Here is a 20,890-nt window from a genome sequence, read left to right on the forward strand (position 1 = left end):
TGGCTAAATAATATTCCAATTTAAAGAAAGTCCCATAATTGATTTTAACAACTCCCCATTGCAGAACATTTTGATTATCTTGTATTCTGTTTTCTGCAGTGCTGTAAAGCAGACTTGAGCTCCCTAAGTACTATTTGGGAACAACCTTGGTTATTTCCTGAGGGTTAATTCCTTGTATCTCTCAAAGTTGTCTTTTTCACCCCTTTGCTGAACACTGAGCAGGAATTCCCTCTGAAGAGCTCTGTTTGCTTTAGGAAAGAATCACTAGTTAGCCTCAGGTAAGCTAAGATAGTTTGTGTTCATTCATATGTATCCTCTGACTTTTTAAAAATTTAACTTTATTGACCCATTGTGTCCTGCTCCCACCCCCTCCCCAGGCCTTCACCCTTATCTGTCCAAGGGTTGGCTTTAGCTCAAGCAGTTACTTCGTCATAGCAGACACTGTCCTCTGACTTTCTCCATTGTTCCAGAGACTTGATAAAAATTTAGAAATTTTTTATGGTTTTTTAAGCCCTTTCATTTCATAAACCCTGGTCTCCTAACTGCAGATGTCAAGAGGTCATTTGAGCTTGCTGTTCACAGAGCTGCTCAGACTTCTTCAGAAGTGCCGTGGCTGGTGGTCCTGACGTTCAATGCTAGTTTTGACTCATTGTAGTGGTGGTGTTATGGGAAAGGAGGACTCATGAATGGGCTGCAATTTGACCTCCATAGAAAGGATATACAGAAGTTAGTCTGTCAATAACTTTCTTAAAAAATATCTTCCTTTTTAAGATAGAGAAAAAAAAATCAGTTAAAAAATCAGGAATTCAGCCCTGGCTGGTGTGGCTCAGTTGTTTGGATCATTATTCCGTATACTGAAAGGTGGCAGGTTTGATTGTCGGTCAGGATACATACCCAGGTTGAGGGTTCGATCCCCAGGCACACTCAGGAGGCAACTAATTAATGTTTCTCTCTCACATCAATGTTTCTCTCTCTCTCTCTCTCTTCCTTCCTCTCTCTAAAATAAATTTTAAAAAATTAAAAACAAATCAGGAATTCAAATAATGAAAAACAAACCAACTCAGCTTTAATTCCAAAGAGGTGAATTTTGCTTTAATTTCAGTATATTTAACATGAGAAAAATAGGTAATACTGTCACATGGCTCCAAATTTAAAAGCTATAGAAATGAATGTAGTAAAAAGTCTCTTCCCAAATTCAACGCACCAGAAGCAGTCACATTAGCAGTTCTTTGTATATCAAAAAGGTAAAACATAATATATTTGAATCTTTTTCTCAGCAAATTTAAGATCATTGTAATCAAAGTGAAGAAAGTATATTTCAGAGAATATGTCCTAGAGAAAGTGAAATTCTTTATTGTTGAGGAGGGAAGCAGGAGGAAATAACATTAAGCATCAGAATATGCTTCCAAAAGAATCCTTATGTTCCCAAGTTGGTAGAGTTCCTGAGAGATGGGAAATGGGACTAAGTGAAGAGGAGGGGAGTGAAGAAAGGTACACTGACAATAATCTTCTTTTCCCTGCAGCGTCTCCTTCTTCCCTGCCCTTCCTCTGCAAGCTGGCTCAGCTCTTCCATTGGATCCGGGAGGCTATGTTTTCTTCTCTCTACTAGCTCTCCATCCGTGACTGAGTGGTCTTTCCCACTCACCTCAGCCTCTCCACTCCCCACAGCAGAATAACTCATCCACGGCACCAATTTCCTGTTGCTGGCTGGGCCCCTATGGGAGTGGAGCCAGCCTAATTCTAGGAAGAGCTAATTCAATCTGTGTCTTTTTTTAAAAAAAAATTTGTTTTATTGCTTAAAGTATTACAAAGAGCATTACATATGTCTCTCTCTCTTTTTTCCCCCCCCACATGAACTGTCTTGCTACCCAAATGCTCTCCCACTTTGGCTGGTGTCAGGTCATATGGAAACAAAGTGGGGCTGGAGGGCACAAGTCCTCCAGAACAGTCCCCTCTTATACCCAGAGATGCCTTGTTAAGGAGGGGTTTGGGAATGTAGAGTGTGTCCATGAAACATTCCATCTTCTTGACAAAGGCAAGGGGTTGATTTTTTAGGTCAGGGTGTGAATGAAGCTGGAAGTTCAGAAAAACCCCTTGGATATCTTACCCGTGGACCAGGCCTTTAGTTAGGCAGAGTGCCACCTGAGAGGGCCTCTTCTTTTCTCTCTTATGCTCCTCTTCATGGATCTGGCCTGGTTTTTTATCTGTACATAATTTCCATGGTTTTGCAATGGACTCGAAACTGCCTGGGCCCACTCTCTATTCAGACCAGGGCATGACTTTCAGAACCACCCAGGTGATTACTGAATACAAAATGTGTCTGCTTCGCTCTTCTCACTGGGTAAAGTGATCTTGCTTGGTGCTCTTGGGCTTCAGCTCGGTTTTCCAGGCGGTCAGTGGCCAGCCCCTGTTCTGTTACACTCAGTATTGCTGCTGTCTCTTTCCCTCTTGTCAAGCCCTTGCCCCTGCGATGCAGTAGTATTTTTGTACTTTGTCTAATGGCTTTTTTTTTTTTCTTACCAATTCTGCCTGTATCCTTGCTTTCTGGTGGACACTTGCTGGTTTTCCCCTTTCTATATCCTGTTCTAATTATAATCTATTATTTGTATAATGCAGATGTTTTTCTGTGTGGCCTTGAAAAGTAGGCCAGCCTTAGAGGTTGATGAGCTGAAAATGGAACTGGGTAATCAGGGGACCTGGAAGGGATGTGCAGAGGGGGCTGGGGAGGGGGGAGACATGGGTTTTGAAGGCAGTGAACAATTTTATTCCTTGTTATGGGGAGGAGACATGGGGCCTCAGAATTTGAGCACCTAAAATATTTCAGCATTTTCTGTCACTGGCCACAAGAATCTCACGCGTTTCTGTGCAGGTAAATGTAAAATACTACTGTGCCATCAAGATTATGCAAGGTTTCCAGCAGGAACTGGCCAAGCAAACCATCCTCTGCCAGGAACTCTGTCAGTGCTGATGCCAGGAATAAAGGAGGTGCTTTTAGCTTTTCGTGGGTTGATTTTCAAGAATTGCAAGTCAACAACTTCTGTTTAGTAACATGGATAGAGAAGTAAACTTCACAGGCCATTGGGAGATTAAGTCCCTAGATGTGATCCAACTCTAGGAAACAAATCTTAGCCTTTAAATATGGACTTTTAATAGAGTTAACAACCCTAGGAGAGGAAGGGTGACACATAAGCTTTGAGATCTCTCCTTTAGAATGATTTCTTCAAATGAAAATCTGGTCCTGTTTACTACCCTAGACAAAATTTTTAGGGCTTCCCATGACCCATAGTATAAAACCTACATTGTTCCTCATGGAATTTCAGGCCCCTTATGCACTGGTTTTGGCTCACACCTCCACTTTCATGTGGAGCCTCTATTTCTTATGCACACTGCCCTCTAGCTGCCCCACCAACCAGTTTTCTGAACACTGAATGCTCCTTCACACTTCTGCTGTTCCCTGTGGAAGGTCCATTTCCCTCCCCCTTTTCACCTGGTGAGCTCCTCAACCTTCCAGACTCACACAAGGTTACCCCTGGGAATCTTAATGCCCCCTGCTTCCATCCCCTATTTCATGTCCTTTTGTGGTAGTGACTCCATGGTCTCATAGTTGTGACATTTTTTGTTGCCTCCAGGACCATGAGCTCTTTAAAACTGGGAAGTATGGTTCAATGCCATGTTTAAGAGTCAGGTTTGGATCCTCATTCCACCACTCTCTGGTTGTGTGACTGTAGAAAAGTGATCGAACCTCTCTCAGCCTTAGTGTTCTCATCTATAAGTGAGTTCTTATCTCACTTTGAATGAAAAATTGAGATCCTACTTATGAAGTGTTTAACATGTCATCCTGACCCAATCGAGAGCTCTCCTGAAGGGTAACTGCATCTCCATTGCTCAGCCAAGTGCCTACGAGTTAGGTGTTCAGAGATGTTTAAAGGAATGAATCGATATAACTGATATGATAGGAGCTCTGTGTGTTTTTGGGGTTTATATTGGGAAAACCTTGAGTATAAAGAAAACCTGACCATGCCCAACTCATTTTCTGTCCCTCCTTGAAGTTCCCCATTATTATTCTTGCAGCATCCTAGGTTTTCTATTTTGTGTTTGTCCTGAACTTTGCCCTCCTACCTTCCTAGTCAGAGAAGGAACTCAGACCAGAACTTCTCTGATGACTTTGACTTTTCTCAGGATGCAGGCTAGCACTCATGTCAGTCTTCAACTCTGGGCTTAAAAAGGTCAGGAGTGAAAGGAGGACTTCCTCTTAGACTTATACCTGTGCTGCCAAAACGGTAGCCATTAGCCATGTGTGGCTCTTGAGCATTTGAAATGTGGCTGGTCCAAATCGAGATGTTCTTTAAATGTACAATACACACTAAGTTTTGTAGACTTAGTACTAAAAAAAGAATGGAAACTCAATTTTTATATTGATTGCATGTTGAAATGATAATGTTTTGGAAATATTGGGTTAAATAAAATCTATTATTAATTTCATTTGTTTCTTTTTACTTTTTTGTGGGGCTACTAGAATGTTTAAAATTACATGTGGCTTACATTATATTTTTCTCAGACATTACAGTTCCACACACCCAGTATACCAAGTTCTGAGGGGATGGAAATCAGAAAAGCAGCATTGTATGGTGGAATACTACAGAATGTTAGATTTGGAAAGATCAACTGTTATAGCACTTCAAAAAAAAAAAATAAGTTAAGGAAGTTGAGACTCAGAGAGGTGAATTGATTTGCCCCAAGTCACATAGGCTGAATAAGACCAAGGACACATGACCCTCAAGCCTAGTATTCCTTTCACTGTACTGTGATTCTGCCTCACTTTCCCTAAAATCAGTTGCTCTCTGACTGATGCTCACTATTAATTAATATGCAGGCATACCTGGGAGGGGTAACTTCTGCTAGAGCTAGTTGATTAGTTCTACATGGTTCTGAGAGAATATAACATAGAACAGATATTTTAAATTTTAGGTATGCTGAGGAGAGCCACAATGGGTAATACTCTTCTGTGGTCAGATGGGAGACTGGGGAAGATGGCATGGGGTGGGGAGGAGAAATTAGGCTACTGTAGGCAATCATGTGTGGAAGTAGGGGGGCAGTAAAACAGATAGTTCTGCTTCTAGAAAGGGATTAGAAGGGACCAAGAAGTAGTTTATAGCTTTGTGCAGGTGATCTCCATTCTATTGCATGTATGTGTTTTTTTATTTTTATTATTAAATCTTTATTGTTGAGATTATTACAGTTGTTCCCCCAATAGCTCCCCTCCACCTGGTTCCCACCCCACCCTCTGCCCTTACCCCCACCCCCACACTGTCCTCATCCATAGGTGTACGATTTTTGTCCAGTCTCTTCCTGCACCCCCCACACCCCTTTTCCCCCGCCCCCCCGAGAATAGTCCGACCACTCCCTTTCTATGCCCCTGATTTTATTATATTCAGCAGTTTATTCTGTTCATCAGATTATTTATTCACTTGATTTTTAGATTCACTTGTTGATAGATATGTTTTTGTTGTTCATAATTTTTATCTTTACCTTTTTCTTCTTCTTCCTCTTCTTAAGGATACCTTTCAGCATTTCATATAATACTGGTTTGGTGGTGATGAACTACTTTAGCTTTTTCTTATCTGTGAAGCTCTTTATCTGACCTTCAATTCTGAATGATAGTTTGCTGGGTAGAGTAATCTTGGTTATAGGTTCTTGCTATTCATCACTTTGAATATTTCTTGCCACTCCCTTCTATCCTGCAAAGTTTCTGTTGAGAAATCAGCTGACAGTCATATGGGTACTCCCTTGGAGGTAACTGATTGTCTTTCTCTTGCTGCTTTTAAGATTCTCTCTTTGTCTTTTGCCCTTGGCATTTTAATTATGATGTGTCTTGGTGTGGTCCTCTTTGGATTCCTTTTGTTCTGGGTTCTCTGCACTTCCTGGACTTGTAAGTCTATTCCTTTCACCAGGTAGGGGAAGTTTTCTGTCATTATTTCTTCAAATAGGTTTTCAATATCTTGCTCTCTCTCTTCTTCTGGCACCCCCATAATTCGGATGTTGGTACGTTTGAAGTTGTCCCAGAGGCTCCTTACACTATCTTCGTATTTTTGGATTCTTTTTTCTTTTCCAGTTGGGTGTTTTTTGCTTATTCATATTTCAAATCTTTGACTTGATTCTTACAATCCTCTAATCTGCTGTTGGAACTCTGTATAATATTCTTTATTTCAGTCAGTTTATGCTTAATTTCTAGTTGGTCCTTTTTCATATCCTCGAGGGTCTCACTAGATTTCTTGAGGGTCTCACTAAATTTATCGGCGGTCTCACTAGACTTATTGAGGGTCTTACTAAATTTATCGGCGGTTTCTAGAAAATTCTTGAAAAACCTTATAAGTGTGGTTTTGAACTCTATATCCAGTAGTTTGCATTCCTCCATTTCTGTCGTTTGTGACCTGTTTCTTTGTCTCCGCATTTTGGCTGCTTCCCTGTGTTGATAGAGTGGCTTTGTGTGCTAGGTGTCCTGTAGGGCCCAGTGGGTCAGCCTCCCCAATTATCAGAAGTGGACACTCTTGGTGCACCCCTTTGTGGGCTTTGTGCACTGTCTTGTTGTAGTTAAGCCTTGATTGTTGTAGGTATCACTGGGAGGAAATGACCTCCAGGCCAATTGGCTGTGAGAATCAGCTGTGTCTGTAGTGGGAGAACTTCTGTGCTGGAGACACCCTTCTGGGGCAAGACTTGCTTCAGGGGGCTTTAGTGCTCACTGAGTCTGCTCCCTGAGTGTGTCCCTTGTGGATCTGAGGAGTTGTAATCTGGATGGTCCCACTCTGACCACTGGGTACACTGGCTCTTGGATTTCTAAGGAGGTGCTAATTTAGCCTCTTCCTGAGGCTACCCCGCAGGAGCCCAGCTGTGAAGCAGTGCAAGCTGCTGTGGGGCCTTGGGCCTTCTTTTGGATGTTCTGGGTTTCTCTGATCCAGCTGCAGTTTGTCAGATAATTTTCAGATTGCAAAGGGCCAGGCCTTTTATATGCAAAAGCCTCTGTGCACAGCTTGGGTGGGGCGGGGTCTCAGGGGATCAACCAGATGGAGCAAACAGCTATGGCTGATCCTCAGCCCTGCCCTAAGAGGCCCCGCTTCTCAGTGTCCCAGTAATCGCTGCAAGCACCTCTGAGAGAAAGCCGCCCTCAAGTTCCACCCAATGCCAGACAGTCCAGTTTCTCCCAATATGAGTCTGGGTCCCCAGACACTCACCCGGAACTGGAATTCAGAGCAGTCGGGAGCTTGAGACTCCCTCCTGATTGAAAAAGACAACCGTGTCCTCAGCTGCCAGCCCTTTCCACATGCGCCTCTGTACCTCTGCACTTAACTTCTGCACCTCCTCTGAGTCTCAGTGTGCTTTTCTCTTTCCTTCTAGTTGTAGAATTTCCACTCAGCCAGCCTTCTTGTGGTTCTGGATTATGTCCGTTTTATCTTTTAGTTGTATTTTTGAAGTGGTTGTGCGAGGCAGCAATTTCCGGTATTTACCTATGCCGCCATCTTGGTTTTTTTCTCTGCATGTATGTGTTAATGCTCCCTGCTTCCAGCCCCTATTTCATGTCCTTTCTGTGGTAGTGACTCCATGGCCTCATAGTTGTGACATTTTTTGTTGCCTCCAGGAACTGTGAGTTCTTTGAAGCTGGGAAGTATGGTCAATGCCATGTTTAAGAGTCAGGTTTGAATCCTCATTCCACCACTCTGTGGTTGTGTGACTGTTGAAAAGTGATCGAACCTCTCTCAGACTCAATGTTCTCATCTGTGAGTGAGTTCATACTGCACTTTTGATTAATAATTGAGATCCTACTTATGAAGTGTATGTAGACTGTTTAAAAATACATTTTCAAATACATGGTACAGCCCGGTTGGCGTGGCTCCGTAGAAGAGTGTCAACCTATGAACCAAGAACCCACCTACCTTCCTAGTCAGAGAACGAACTCAGGAGTGAAAGGTGGACCATTCAATTTCTGGTTGGGGCACACTGACCCGGTTGCAGGCTGTAATCCCAGTGGGGGGCGTGTAGGAGGCAGCTGATCAGTGATTCTCTCTTATCAGTGATGTTTCTCTCTCTCCCTCTCCCTTCCTTTCTCTGAAATCAATAAAAACATATTTTTAAAAATATGGTACCTGCCGGGAGCCGGTCCATCCTTGCTGTTTCAAGGGACCTGGCATATACGGCATACGGTTCTTAATATGTTTGCTCACCTTCTTGGCGCTGTGTTTTAACCAAGGTCACCTCTCCGAGAAAGGTTGAATCCCCAGGTAGGGATTTTCCCCTGAAGTTAGGGAGGGAATAAAACCCCTCAATTAAGTGCAAGGTGGGTAATTAATCACTTTACGAACAATCATGCTTAAGCTACATAATCTTTACTCCCTGGAATGGAGATAAGAAACGCCCTAACCTTTGTAATAGAGATTGATAGGATTGAATCAACTGGTATAAATACAGATGCAACAAGACAGAAAAAAACAGAATCAAGAACACAGGGCTTGGAAGACAGGACCAAGAGAGACAGAGCCTAGGCACAGAACCTACACAGAACGTTCTCTAGGGACAGAAGAACTTCGCTGGCGAGAGCATGCCGGAGGATCCTGGACAGGGACTGGCCTGGGAGCCTGGAGGCGGAGCCTGGCGAGAGAGCATGGCAGGGGATCCTGGACTGAACCTGACTGCGGAGATTGGCAGGAGAGCCTGACTAGAACCTGGTGACTGGACCTGCCTGGAGAACCTAGCGAGGGAACATGGCCACAGAACCTGGCTGGAGATCCGTAGCAGAACCTCTCTGGAGATCCAGACCAGAACTTGGCTGGAGATCCTGGCTAGAGATCCTGGCTAGGCTGCTGATCAACTGAACACTGTCTCCGTGTCCTTCCTTCTTCGCCGACTCCGTCTACGCCTTTGGGAACCCCTGGACCTGCTGGGGTTGGACCCCAGCAGGTACTGAATTCAAAAGTTTCAAAAGGGTATTCATAGAAAGTCTTTTTTTCTACCCCCATTCTATATCCCCCAGTTTCCTACCCAGAGGCCTCCACTGTTGTTAGTTTGTTTACCCTTCCAGAGCTAATGTCTGATATTAAGCTTTTCTTTCTCTTACATAGATGATTGAATACTACACACATTATGCACTCTGTCACACTTAAAAAGAGTTAATTTGGGGTAAACTGTTTCTTATCAGCTCATGTAGAATTGTCTCATTCTTATTAGCTGTGAGGTATTCCATTGTGTGGTTGGGTGACAGTGTATAAGCCCCATGCACATTCCCTTTTTTACCATATTAAAACCTCTCTACCCTCTCCTAAGCTTAGAAGCACAGTAACCCCGAGTTTAAGATAACAGGTAATGGTCATGCCTCTTTCCTCTTATTTTCTGGCAAACATAGAGCAGTCTGCATAGCCTGCCTGGTAACTACCACAGCCACAGTGGAGAGATAAGAGTAGGCCTTTCACACTCTGGACATTCAATATTTTCTAAACGTAGAATGGCATTGAAGCATCCTCTGCTATCTGGTTAAATCTGCCAGAAGAAATGGCAAAAAGGAAGGCCTGACATGAATTGCAAATAGGGCAACTATCCACTACCTCACCCTCCTTTCCTATCTTGCATGGGAATGCCTCTGGGCTAAAGGACTTTTATTACCAACACCCATAGGTAGGGCCTGTTATAATCTGGTGCTCTTATTCTCTGGCTTCCTTAGGCAAGCTTCCTGCAGGCTGGCCAAGGCCTTGCTCACCACCCTGCTGTAGCACCTCTATAGAACTTAATACATGGAGTGTTTGAAAGAAAAAGGTTGGGCCCTTTTCTTTTCTCCCTATGGAAACCTTAGTATATCGACTGGGAAGAAGCTAAATTAAAGGCAATGGGCATATTGTCTCTAGCAGTCTATGAAATCCATCTCTGTGCAGGGATCTAGACATTTTTTGCCAGCCTCTAGGTCTCTTGACAAAACAACATATATTTTTCTTATCTTAAAGCAATGCATACATATTTTAGAAAATATTAAAAAATATATGGGACTTGTGATCTTACCCCTCAGAGATAAGCATTATTAATATTGGTTGATTATCTTTCAGTTTTAATTTTTTTTAAACATCAAAACCTCTTGGTAGCCCAGGAGTTTGAGAACTTGTAAAAAATAGCAGTTTGCAGACAGACTGGTATATGCATGAAATGAATTAGCTGGCTCCATGAGGAGTCCTTTTCTAGAGAAAGTGGGGATGATCTAGGAGAGGGGAAAGCAGGGACTGTGCAGGTTATTCTTTTCTGCGGTGACTGAAGAGCTTGAGGTGTCAATGAGTGCTGGGGAGCCCACAGTGCTCACTTTATCAATAAGGCCAGATCTCAATAGTGGGATTTTATGACCCACTTCTAATTTTAATACTGACCCAAGCTCATATTTTGTGTGTGTGTGTGTTTTATGTCTGAAACATTGTTTTTCTTTCCTTCCACAGTATGTCAGGTTACCTACATCTATCCAGATTCTTAGAAAAATAATGACTGACTTGAAAAAATGAATTTATGTTGGCTCTACTGCACTGCCATATTCATTTTAAATGACCCAGAGGAATTATCTGCATTAGTAAAAATGAATTATTAATTGTCTTGTAATTTAATAGTTGAGGGCTGATTTTTTAAGTTTAAGTTAATTTTTTTTCATATTATAATTTTTTTTTTTGTTTAAAGTATTACATGTGTCTCCTTTTTCCCCCATCGACCCCTCCCTGGCCACTCCCAACCGTCAGGAGAACCCCCCCACTGCCCCAGTGTCTGTGTTCATTGATTATGCTAATACGCGTGCATATAAGGCCTTTGGTTGATCTCTTACCCACCCCCACCCTCTCTGTCCCCTGACCCCTGCCTTCCCTCTGAGGTTTGATGGTCTGTTTGGTCTTTCTCTGTCTCTGGATCTATTTTTGTTCATCACTTTATGTTGTTCATTATATTCCACAAATGAGTGAGATGATGTGATATTTATCTTTCTCTGACTGCCAAGCTCATATTTAACACTCTTCCCCAGCTGCTATTTTTCAAGAGCCTCTTTGAAACTTTTAACATTCCTTTGTCACTTTTGTACCATCTGAGGTGGGGATGACAGCATAAGATAATATTTGGAGACTTGATTGAAAAACAGAAGGATTTTTGCAGAAGTATGTCAGTACAGAAAAAAGTCACTTTAACAATAACATCTGGTGAGGATGTGGAGGAAAGGGAACCTTTGTGCACTTTTGGTGGGACTATAAACTTATGTAGCCACTATGGAAAACACTATGAAACTTCCTCAAAAAACTTAAAAGTAGAACTACCTTATGATCCAGCAATCCCACTTCTGAGTATCTGAAGAAATAAAAAAACACTAATTTGAAAGATATATGGATCCCTATGTTCATGTAGTATCTATTTATATAAAAGCCCTGGGTATAACGAGTCACATCCGAAGCTCTACCAACCGGAAGGAGGTCAGTCCTGCAGGGGTCATCTTGGAAACGGCTGTGCCCTCCCCAAGCTGTTTCCTGCGAGGGCGAGGTTTCAGGCAGGAACCCGCCCTCAGAACATGGACGCACTGAGTCCTGGGTCCTCTTAGCAACAGCTGTGCCTGCCCTGAGCTGTTTCCGGTAAGGGAGAGGTTTGAGGCAGGAACTGGCCTTCAGAGCATGGAGGCATATCTTTATAAAGTTTTAATTCATTATATTAGAGGTTGTGGTGGTACTGTTTTACCCACAGTGTCTATAGGAATTGCTGCAAATTTACTTCTTTGTGGAAGCACCTTTCATTCCCAATGTAAATTACCCATTCCATTAAATGGAACTTCAATTTCTAGACTTGATATAAACAGTGAAGTTGCTAAAACTATTAAAAAGGCCCAACTTCTCATTATTGATGAATGCACCATGGCATCCAGTCATGCTATAAATGCCATAGACAGATTACTAAGAGAAATTATGAATTTAATGTTGTATTTGGTGGGAAAGTTCTCCTTCTTGGAGGGGATTTTTGATAATGTCTCAGTATTGTACCGCATACTATGTGATCGGCCATAATACAAACAAGTTTAAAGTACTGCAATGTTTGGGGATGTTTCAGAAAGTTGTCTCTTACAACAAAGATGAGATCAGAGGATTCTGCTTATAGTGGATGGTTAGTAAAACTTGGAGATGGCAAACTTGATAGCAGTTTTCATTTAGGAATGGATATTATTGAAATCCCCTGTGAAATGATTTGTAATGGATCTATTATTGAAGCTACCTTTGGAAATACTATATCTATAGATAATATTAAAAATATGTCTAAACATGCAATTCTTTGTCCAAAAAATGAGCACGTTCAAAAAGTAAATGAAATTTTGGATATACTTGGAGATTTTCACACATATTTGAGTAATGATTCCATTGATTCAACAGATGATGCTGAAAAGGAAAATTTTGCCATTGAATTTCTTAATAGTATTACTCCTTTGGGAATACTGTATCATAAATTAAAATTGAAAGTGGGTGCAATCATCATGCTATTGAGAAATCTTAATAGTATATGGGGTCTTTGTAATGGTACCAGATTTATTATCAAAAGATTATGACAAAAAAAGAGAAAGATTATGACCTAACATTATCGAAGCTGAAGTATTAACAGGATCTGCAGAGGGAGAGGTTGTTCTGATTCCAAGAATTGATTTGTCCCCATTTGACACTAGCCTCCCATTTAAATTAATTCGATGACAGTTTCCTGTGATGCCAGCATTTACAATGACTATTAATTAATCACAAGGACAAACTCTAGACAGAGTAGGCATATTCCTACCTGAACCCGTTTTCGCACATGGTCAGTTATACGTTGCTTTCTCTCGAGTTCGAAGAGCATGTGATGTTAAAGTTAAAGTTCTAAATACTTCAGCGCAAGGGAAATTAGTCAAGCACTCTGAAAGTGTTTTCACTCTTAATGTGGTGTACAGGGAGATATTAGAATAAGTTTAATCACTTTATCAGTCATTGTTTGCATCACTGTTGTTTTTATATCATGTTTTTGTTTTCATATCATGTTTTTATTGTTTTTATATCATGCCTCTGTTGTTGTTATATCCTTTTGTTGCTGTTTATTTATTAATAAATTTATATACTGTTTTCATATACATTTTACTAATTTCCTTTCATCTCTCACACTTCTATTATAGAGAAAAGGCAAATAGCAATATTAAAATATTTCCTCTAATTAATTCCCTTTTAAAGTGGGTGAATTTCAAGCACCGGGCCACTAGTCTTATACAATAAAAGCACTAAGGGTGTAAGGACTGGAACGACGGGGGGGGGGGGGGGCAGATGCTCAACCCAGGAGGAGAGGGAGTGGGGCGCAGTGAGGCCTGGCGATGCATGCTATGGCCCAGGGATCCCAGGAACTACAAGCCCAGAGCTTGCTTTCCAATAAAAAAAAATAAACTGGGAAAAAAGAAAAGAAAAGAAAAAAAAAGGGGCAGACGCTGCCACCCTGGGAAGAACGACTCCGGAGGGAAAGGCCTTCCCAGGCCCCTCATGGCCTGGCTGACATGCTGCAGGCTTGCAGGGACTCACCGGTGACGTGCAGGAAGCACAGCCCCTCCTACTCCAAAGCCGGTTGCACCGACAACTGCTCCCCATCTAGCTCCAACGCAGATGTAGTGTTGCCAGGCTGCTTCAGCTCCGACTTTCAGCTACTGGCTTCCTACCCGCCCCTTCTCAGACTGTGTGCTCTTGGGGGCATGGCTTTGGCCTCCCTGGCCAATAGCACCGCATCAGCTCCAGCTTCCAGCTTCTGGCTTCTGCCCACCCCTTTGCATACTGTGGGCTTGAGGGGCAGGACAGCCCACTCCTGCCTCCCACTTCACCTTCTAGGTTAAGAAAGGCCTTCTGATCTCCATGTTTCTCCTCCCATCGGAATGAAAACCTCTTGAGGATGAATGATTCCAGCAATGGCCCCAACACATGCTCGGTGTCACTGTCACAGACATTCTCAGTCATTACAACCTGTTCCTCAGCCTGCAGTGCCCTGCTCCACCCAGTGCCACTCCTCACCTGTCACCCCCTGAGGACCACCTTATGCTATCCAATCTGAAATGTGAGCAAGATCTCAAATGCCCCCTGTCAATAGCTCCCTTGCCCTACCTTTCTTCCTCTAAAAACCTTGCATTTAAAAAATATATATTTGATTGATTTTGGAGAGAGAAATAGAGATAGAAACATCAATGATCATAGAGAATCATTGATTGGCTGCCTCCTGCACATTTGAAACCTTTCCTGGACCCTCCCTGACCCCTCGCCTGGCCAGCAGGCCCCAGGTGGTGGTGTGGCACTGAGGGAAGGAGAGGGGGGAGGCGGGGAACTGTGGGGTGACGGGGCACCGAGTGCAGCATCGGCTTTGGTGTCTGTTCCTTCTGCACCTGGCCCAGCCACTATCACCTCCTCTCCCTACCCTGCTGGGGCCTTTGGGCCCTGATCAGCCCTGATCACCTGTCAGGCCTAGGGACACCACCCGTGCATGAATTTCATGCACCAGGCCTCTAGTTATTTATACGAGCCAAGATATGGAAGAAATCTGGGTGTCCATTGATAGACAAATAGATAAAGAAGATGTGATATATACACATACACACACAATGGAATATTATTCAGCAATAAGAAAGAATGAAATCTTGCCACCTGCAACAACATGGATGGACCTAGAAGGCATTATACTAAGTGAAATAAGTGAGACCGAGAAAGACAAATACAGTAAACCCTTGGTTTTGTGGACATTAATTTAACGGATTTTGGATTTAATGGGACAAAATTTCTGGTCCATATGTCATATGTGAAAATTAACATTAATTAAATTTAATTATTAAAAAATATTTTTATTGATTTCAGAGAGGAAGGGAGAGGGAGAGAGAGATAGAAACATCAATGATGAGAGAGAATCACTGATTGGCTGCTTCCTGCATGCCCCACACTGGGGATTGAGCCCACAACCCTGGCATGTGTCCTAACCAGGAATTGAACCGTTACCTCCTATTTCATAGGTTGATGTTCAACCACTGAGCCACACTGGCCCAGCCACCCTATTCATTTTAAAATGCTTTTAACCAAAATTTGCTTATAATTAAGTCAACAGGTTATTTTTGAAATTAATTCACTGTTATTTTTTTATTATTTTTATTTTTAAAAAGTTTTCATTGTTGAGAGTATTACAGATTTCCTCTTTCTTTCTCCCCATTGCTCACCTCCACCCTGGTCCCACCCTACCCCAGGCCTTCACCAAGCCACCGTCTGCATCCATAGATAATGCAAATATGCACATAAGAACTTTGGTTAATCCCTTCACTCTGAGATTCATCAGTCTATTTCATGTATCCATGCCTCTGATTCTATTTTATTTCTCAGTTTATTTTGTTCATTAGATTTCCTTCATTTATTTTGAATTTTATTTTTTTATTTTAAAAATATCTTTATTGTTGAAAGTACAGTGGGGCCTTGACTTACGAGTTTAATTCGTTCCGTGACGGAGCTCGTAACTCAAATTACTCGTATGTCAAATCAAAAAGTGAATGAATGAGACACGTGATGCTGGGCTGATGTTGTGGCGTTCACTGTGACGTTCGCTGTGCCAACTAGCGGTGGGGTATCTGAAGCTGGCTCGTAACCCAAATTTTAGCTCGCCACTTAAAGCAAAAAATCAGCCGAGAGACAGCTCGTATCTCGAAAAACTCGTTAGTCGGGACACTCGTAAGTGTGAGAGAAAAGTATGGAGAAAAGTACACTGTACTTTTCAGTGTACTTTTCTCTGTACTACATATGTGTCCCCCCCCCCCCCAATTGATCTCCTCTACCCAAACCTATCCCCCACCCCAGGCCTTCACCACCCTATTGTCTGTGTGGGTTATGCATATATGCATACACTTCTTTGGTTGATCTCTTCCTTCCCACCCCTCCTCCCCCACCTTCCCTCTGAAGTTTGACAGTCTGTTCCATGCTTCTATCTCTGGATCTATTTTGTTCTTCAGTTTATTATGTTCATTATATTCCACATATAAGTGAGATCATGTGATACTTGTTTTTCTCTGACTGGCTTATTTCTCTTAGCATAATACTCTCCAAGTCCATCCATGCTGTTGCAAATGGTAAGAGTTCTTTCCTTTCCACAGCTGCATAGTATTCCATTGTGTGAAATTGTTATCCACTCCTCTGCTGATGGGCACTTGGGCTGTTTCCCAATCTTAGCTATTGTAAATTGTGCTGCTATGAACATAGGGGTGCATATATTCTTTCTTATTGGTGTTTCTGATTTCTTTGAGATATATTCCTATTAGTGGGATTACTGGGCCAAACAGGAGTTCCATTTTTAATTTTTGAGGAAACTCCATACTGTTTTCCACAACTGCTGCACCAGTCTGCATTTCCATCAGCAGTGTACTTTTCTCCGCATCTTCGCAAGCACTTGTCGTTTGTTGATTTGTTGATGATAGCCATTCTGACAGGTGTGAGACGGTACCTCGTTGTTTTGATTTGCATCTCTCGGATGATTAGTGACTTTGAGCATGTTTTCATATTTCTCTTGGCCTTCTGTATGTCTATTTTATAGGAGGGTCTATTTTGGTCTTTTGCCCACCCTTAATTGGATTGTCTTTCTTTTGTTAAGCCATATGAGTTTCCTATATATTTTGGAGATTAACCCTTTATCAGATGTATCACTGGCAAATATGTTCTCCCATGCAGTGGGCTCTCTTGTCATTTTGTTAATGGTTACTTTGCTGCACAGAAGCTTTTTATTTTTATGTAATTCAATTTGCTTCTTTTCTCCTTAGTTTCCTTTGTCCTAGGAGATGTATTGGTAAACATATTGCTACATGAGATGTCGGAGATTTTGCTGCCTATGGCTTCTTCTAAGATTTTTATGGTTTCATGTCTTGCATTTAAGTCTTTTATTCATTATGAGTTTATTCTTGTGTATGGTGTAAGTTGGTAGTCTAGTTTTATTTTTTTGCATGTACCTTTCCAGTTTTCCCCAAGTCCATTTATTGAAGAAACTGTCTTGACTCCATTTTGTGCACTTGCCTCCTTTGTCAAATATTAATTGAGCATAATGACTAGGGTCGATTTCTGGGTTCTCTGTTCTGTTCCATTGCTCTATATGCCTGTTCTTGTGCCAGTACCAGGCTGTTTTGAGTACAGAGGCTTTGTAGTATAGCTTGATATCTGGTATTGTGATCCCTCCAACTTTGTTCTTTTTTCTCAAGATAGCTGTGGCTATGCTGGATCTTTTTTGGTTCCATATAAATTGTTGAAGTGTTCATTCTAGATCTGTGAAATATGCCCTTGGTATTTCAATAGGGATTGCATTGAATGTTTTGATTGCTTTGGGTAGTATGGACATTTTAATGATATTGATTCTACCAATCCATGAACATGGTATATTCTTCCAGTTGTTTATATCTTCCTCTATCTCCTTTTTCAACATCCTGTAGTTTTCCAAGTACAGGTCTTTTACCTCCTTGGTTAAATTTATTCATAAGTATAGTAATTTTTTTTATAATCGTAAATTAAATGGAATTTTTAAAAGTTTTTCTTTCTGAGGGTTCATTATTGGTGTATAAAAATGACATAGATTTTTGGGTGTTAATTTTGTATCCTGCTACATTGCCAAATTCATTTATTAAATCTTGTAGTTTTTTGATGGAGTCTTTAGGGTTTTCTATGTACAATATCATGTGATCTGTAAATAATGACAGTTTTACTTCCTCCTTTCCAATTTGGATGCCTTCTATTTCTTCTTCTTGCCTGATAACTATGGCTAGGGCTTCCAGTACTATGTTGAACAAAAGTAGTGAAAGTGGGCATCCCTGTCTTGTTCTTGTTCTTAGGGGAAATGGTTTTAGTTTTTGCCCATTGAGTATGATGTTGGCTGTCGGTTTGTCATATATGGCTTTTGTTATGTTGAGGTATGATCCCTCTATTCCCACTTTGCTGAGAGTTCTTTTTTTAATCAAAAAAGGGTGTTGGATTTTGTCAAATGCTTTCTGTGAATCAATTGATATGATCATGTAATTTTTGTCTTGCAATCTGTTTATGTGATGTATCACATTTATTGATTTGGGAATATTGTACTAGCCTTGCATCCCTGGGATAAATCCCTCTTGGTCATGGTGTATGACCTCTTTAAAATATTGCTGGATTCTGTTTGCTAATATTTTCTTGAGCATTATAGCATATATGTTTATCAGGGATATTGGGTTTTAATTCTCTTTCTTTGTAGTGTCTTTAACTGGTTTTGGAATTAGGGTAATTATGACCTCATAGAAAGAACTTCGAAGTGTTACTTCAAATAATGACAGGAGGAAGTAAAACTGTCATTATTCTGGAATTTTTTGGAATAGTTTGAGGAGGATAAGTGTTAGTTTTTCTTTGAATATTTGGTAAAACTCTCCTGTGAAGCTGTTTGGACCAGGGCATTTGTTTGCTATAAGTTTTTTATTTTATTTTATTTTTTTTATTATTGCTTCAATTTCATCAGTAGTTATCAGTCTATTCAGGTCTTTAATTCTTGCTGATTGAGTTTTGGAAGATTGTATTTCTCTAGGAATATGTCCATTTTGTCCAGGTTGTCCAGTTTGTTGGAATGAAGTCATTCCTAATATTTTGACCATTTTTTATATTTCTGTGGGGTCAGTTGTTTCTTCCCCTGCTGGAAGCTATCCATTGTCTACACTATCATGAAAGTGCAACAGGGAACTTGGAAGACTGATGGACCTTGAGCTTTAGCAAGGGCTAAAAGCTATGCACTAATTGTTCTGTCGAGACAATGGTGGCTCAAGCAATTTCCTGATCTAATAGTCTCAAAGTAAATCTTTACTAATATTTACTGACCTTTAAGATAGTCTGTCTGTTACCGGATTGCCTGCCTGACTAAGGGCAAGATGTGTATTCTAAAATTGAATAAAAGCTAACAGGGCCTGGGTCCCAATGAAGCCTTTCCCCTAGAGAAAGGTTCTCCGCCCCGCCCCCCCCCCCCCCCGCCCATGATTTCTAAATTTATATTTCTTATCTAGTGTCTTCATTTGTGCGTAGCCCCTTCTCCAGATCCTGAACCCTAGCCATGCTGGTTGTGGCTTTCACATTCCCCTCTTTTGTTTCTGATTTTGTTTATTTGGGTCCTCTCTCTTTGTTTCTTGATGAGTATGGCTACAGGTTCATTAATCCTGTTTATCTTTTCAAAGAATCATTTCTTATTTTATTGATCTTTTATATTGTTTTTCTCATCTCTATGTCATTTATTTCCACTCTAATCTTTATTATTTCCTTTCTTCTGCTCACTCTGGGCTTTTCTTATTGTTCTCTTTCTAATTCTTTAATTTGTAGGATTAGATAACTTATCAAAAGTTTTTCTTGTTTTTTTGAGTTAGGCCTGTAGTCCTATGAATTTCCCTCTCAGTACTGCTTTAACTGTGTCGCATAGACTTGGGTTGTTGTGTGTTCATTTTCATTTGTTTCCAGGATTTTTTTATTTCTTCTTTAATCTCTTTGGTAACCCATTCTTTGTTTAATAGCATGCTATTTTGCCTCCATGTGTTTGAATGTTTTTGATTATTTTTATTGTATTTGATTTCAAATTTCATGCCATTGTGATCTGAGAATATGCTTGATATGATTTCAATCTTCTTGAACTAATCGTCTTAGTTTGTGTCCTAACATGTGATCTATCTTTGAAAATGTTCCATGTGCACTTGAGAAGAATGTATATTCTGTAACTTTGGGGTGAAATGTTCTGACAATGTTAATTAATTCCATCTGATCTAGTGTGTTGTTTAGGAGCACTGTTTCCTTGTTGATTTTTGTGTAGAAAATCTATCCAGTGATGTCACAGGGGTGTTAAAGTCCCATACTATCATTGTATTTCTGTTGATCTCTTCCTTGATATCCTCCAGAAGTTTTTTTTTTTTATGTATTTGAATGCTCCTGTATTGAGTGTGTTTATGTTTATCAGAGTCATATCTGCTTGCTGTATTTATCCCTTTAGTATTATAAAATGGCCTTCCTTATCTCTTGTTATGTCCTCCATTTTGAAGTCAATATTTTCAGATATGAGAATTGCTACTCCAGCCTTTCTTTTTTTCATTTCTATTTGCCTGGAAGACTTTTTTTTTTTTCATCCCTTCACTTTCAGTCTGTGTGAGTCCTTTGTTCTGATGTGTGTCTCTTGTAGACAGCATATATATGGGTCATGCTTTCTTATCCATTCAGATACCCTATGGTTTTTGATTGGAGCATTTAATCCATTTACATTTAAGGTTATTATTGATAGGTACCTGTTTGTTGCCATTTTTATTCTTCATGCCTGTGTTCCTCTCTCTCTTTCAATTCCTTCTTTTTACAGCAGTCCCTGTAGTATTTCTTGTATTGCCGATTTGGTATTACTAAACTCCTTTAGACTGTTTTTGTCTGCAAAGCTTCTAATTTCACCTTCAATTTTGAATGACAGCCTTGCTAGACAGAGTAGTCTTGGATTCAGTTCCTTGCTTTACATTACTTTGTATACTTTCTGCCACTTCCTTCTGGCCTGAAGTGTTTCTATTGAGAAATTAGTTGACAGTATAATTGAAATTCCATTGTAGGTAACTTTCTGTCTCTCTCTGGCGGCCTTTAAGATTCTTTCTTTGTCTTTAATGTTTGCCATTTTCATTATGATGTGTCTTGGTGTGGGTCCTTTTGGGTTCATCTTGTGTGGGACTCTCTGATTCCTGAACTTGTGTGACTCCTTCCCCAAGTCAGGGAAGTTTTCTGTCATTTTTTCTTCAAACAGGTTTTCTATTCTTTCCTCAGCTTCTTCTCCTCTGGCTCCCCTATTATGTGGATGTTGTTTTATTTCATGTTGTTCCAAGTCTCCCTTA

At 40.8% G+C, this 20,890-nt stretch overlaps 1 protein-coding gene across 5 annotated transcripts in view; it reads left to right on the forward strand.

Moving 5' to 3' along the window:
• Nucleotides 1-20,890, forward strand: part of LOC132228220 (tubulin alpha-8 chain) — a 68,417-nt gene that overhangs the window by 5,544 nt on the left and 41,983 nt on the right. Inside the window, exon 5 of one of the 5 annotated variants that reach the window (XM_059684270.1) lies at nt 1,524-4,482. The exons of the other annotated variants lie outside the window; for them this stretch is intronic. Coding sequence (XP_059540253.1) covers nt 1,524-1,609 — 86 coding nt within the window. The 3' untranslated portion in view covers nt 1,610-4,482. Of the gene's footprint in view, nt 1-1,523; nt 4,483-20,890 lie in introns of those variants that run through there. 5 annotated transcript variants of the gene reach the window in all.

The sequence above is a fragment of the Myotis daubentonii genome, chromosome 2 (assembly GCF_963259705.1).
Source record: "Myotis daubentonii chromosome 2, mMyoDau2.1, whole genome shotgun sequence".
NCBI classification, from domain to species: domain Eukaryota; kingdom Metazoa; phylum Chordata; class Mammalia; order Chiroptera; family Vespertilionidae; genus Myotis; species Myotis daubentonii.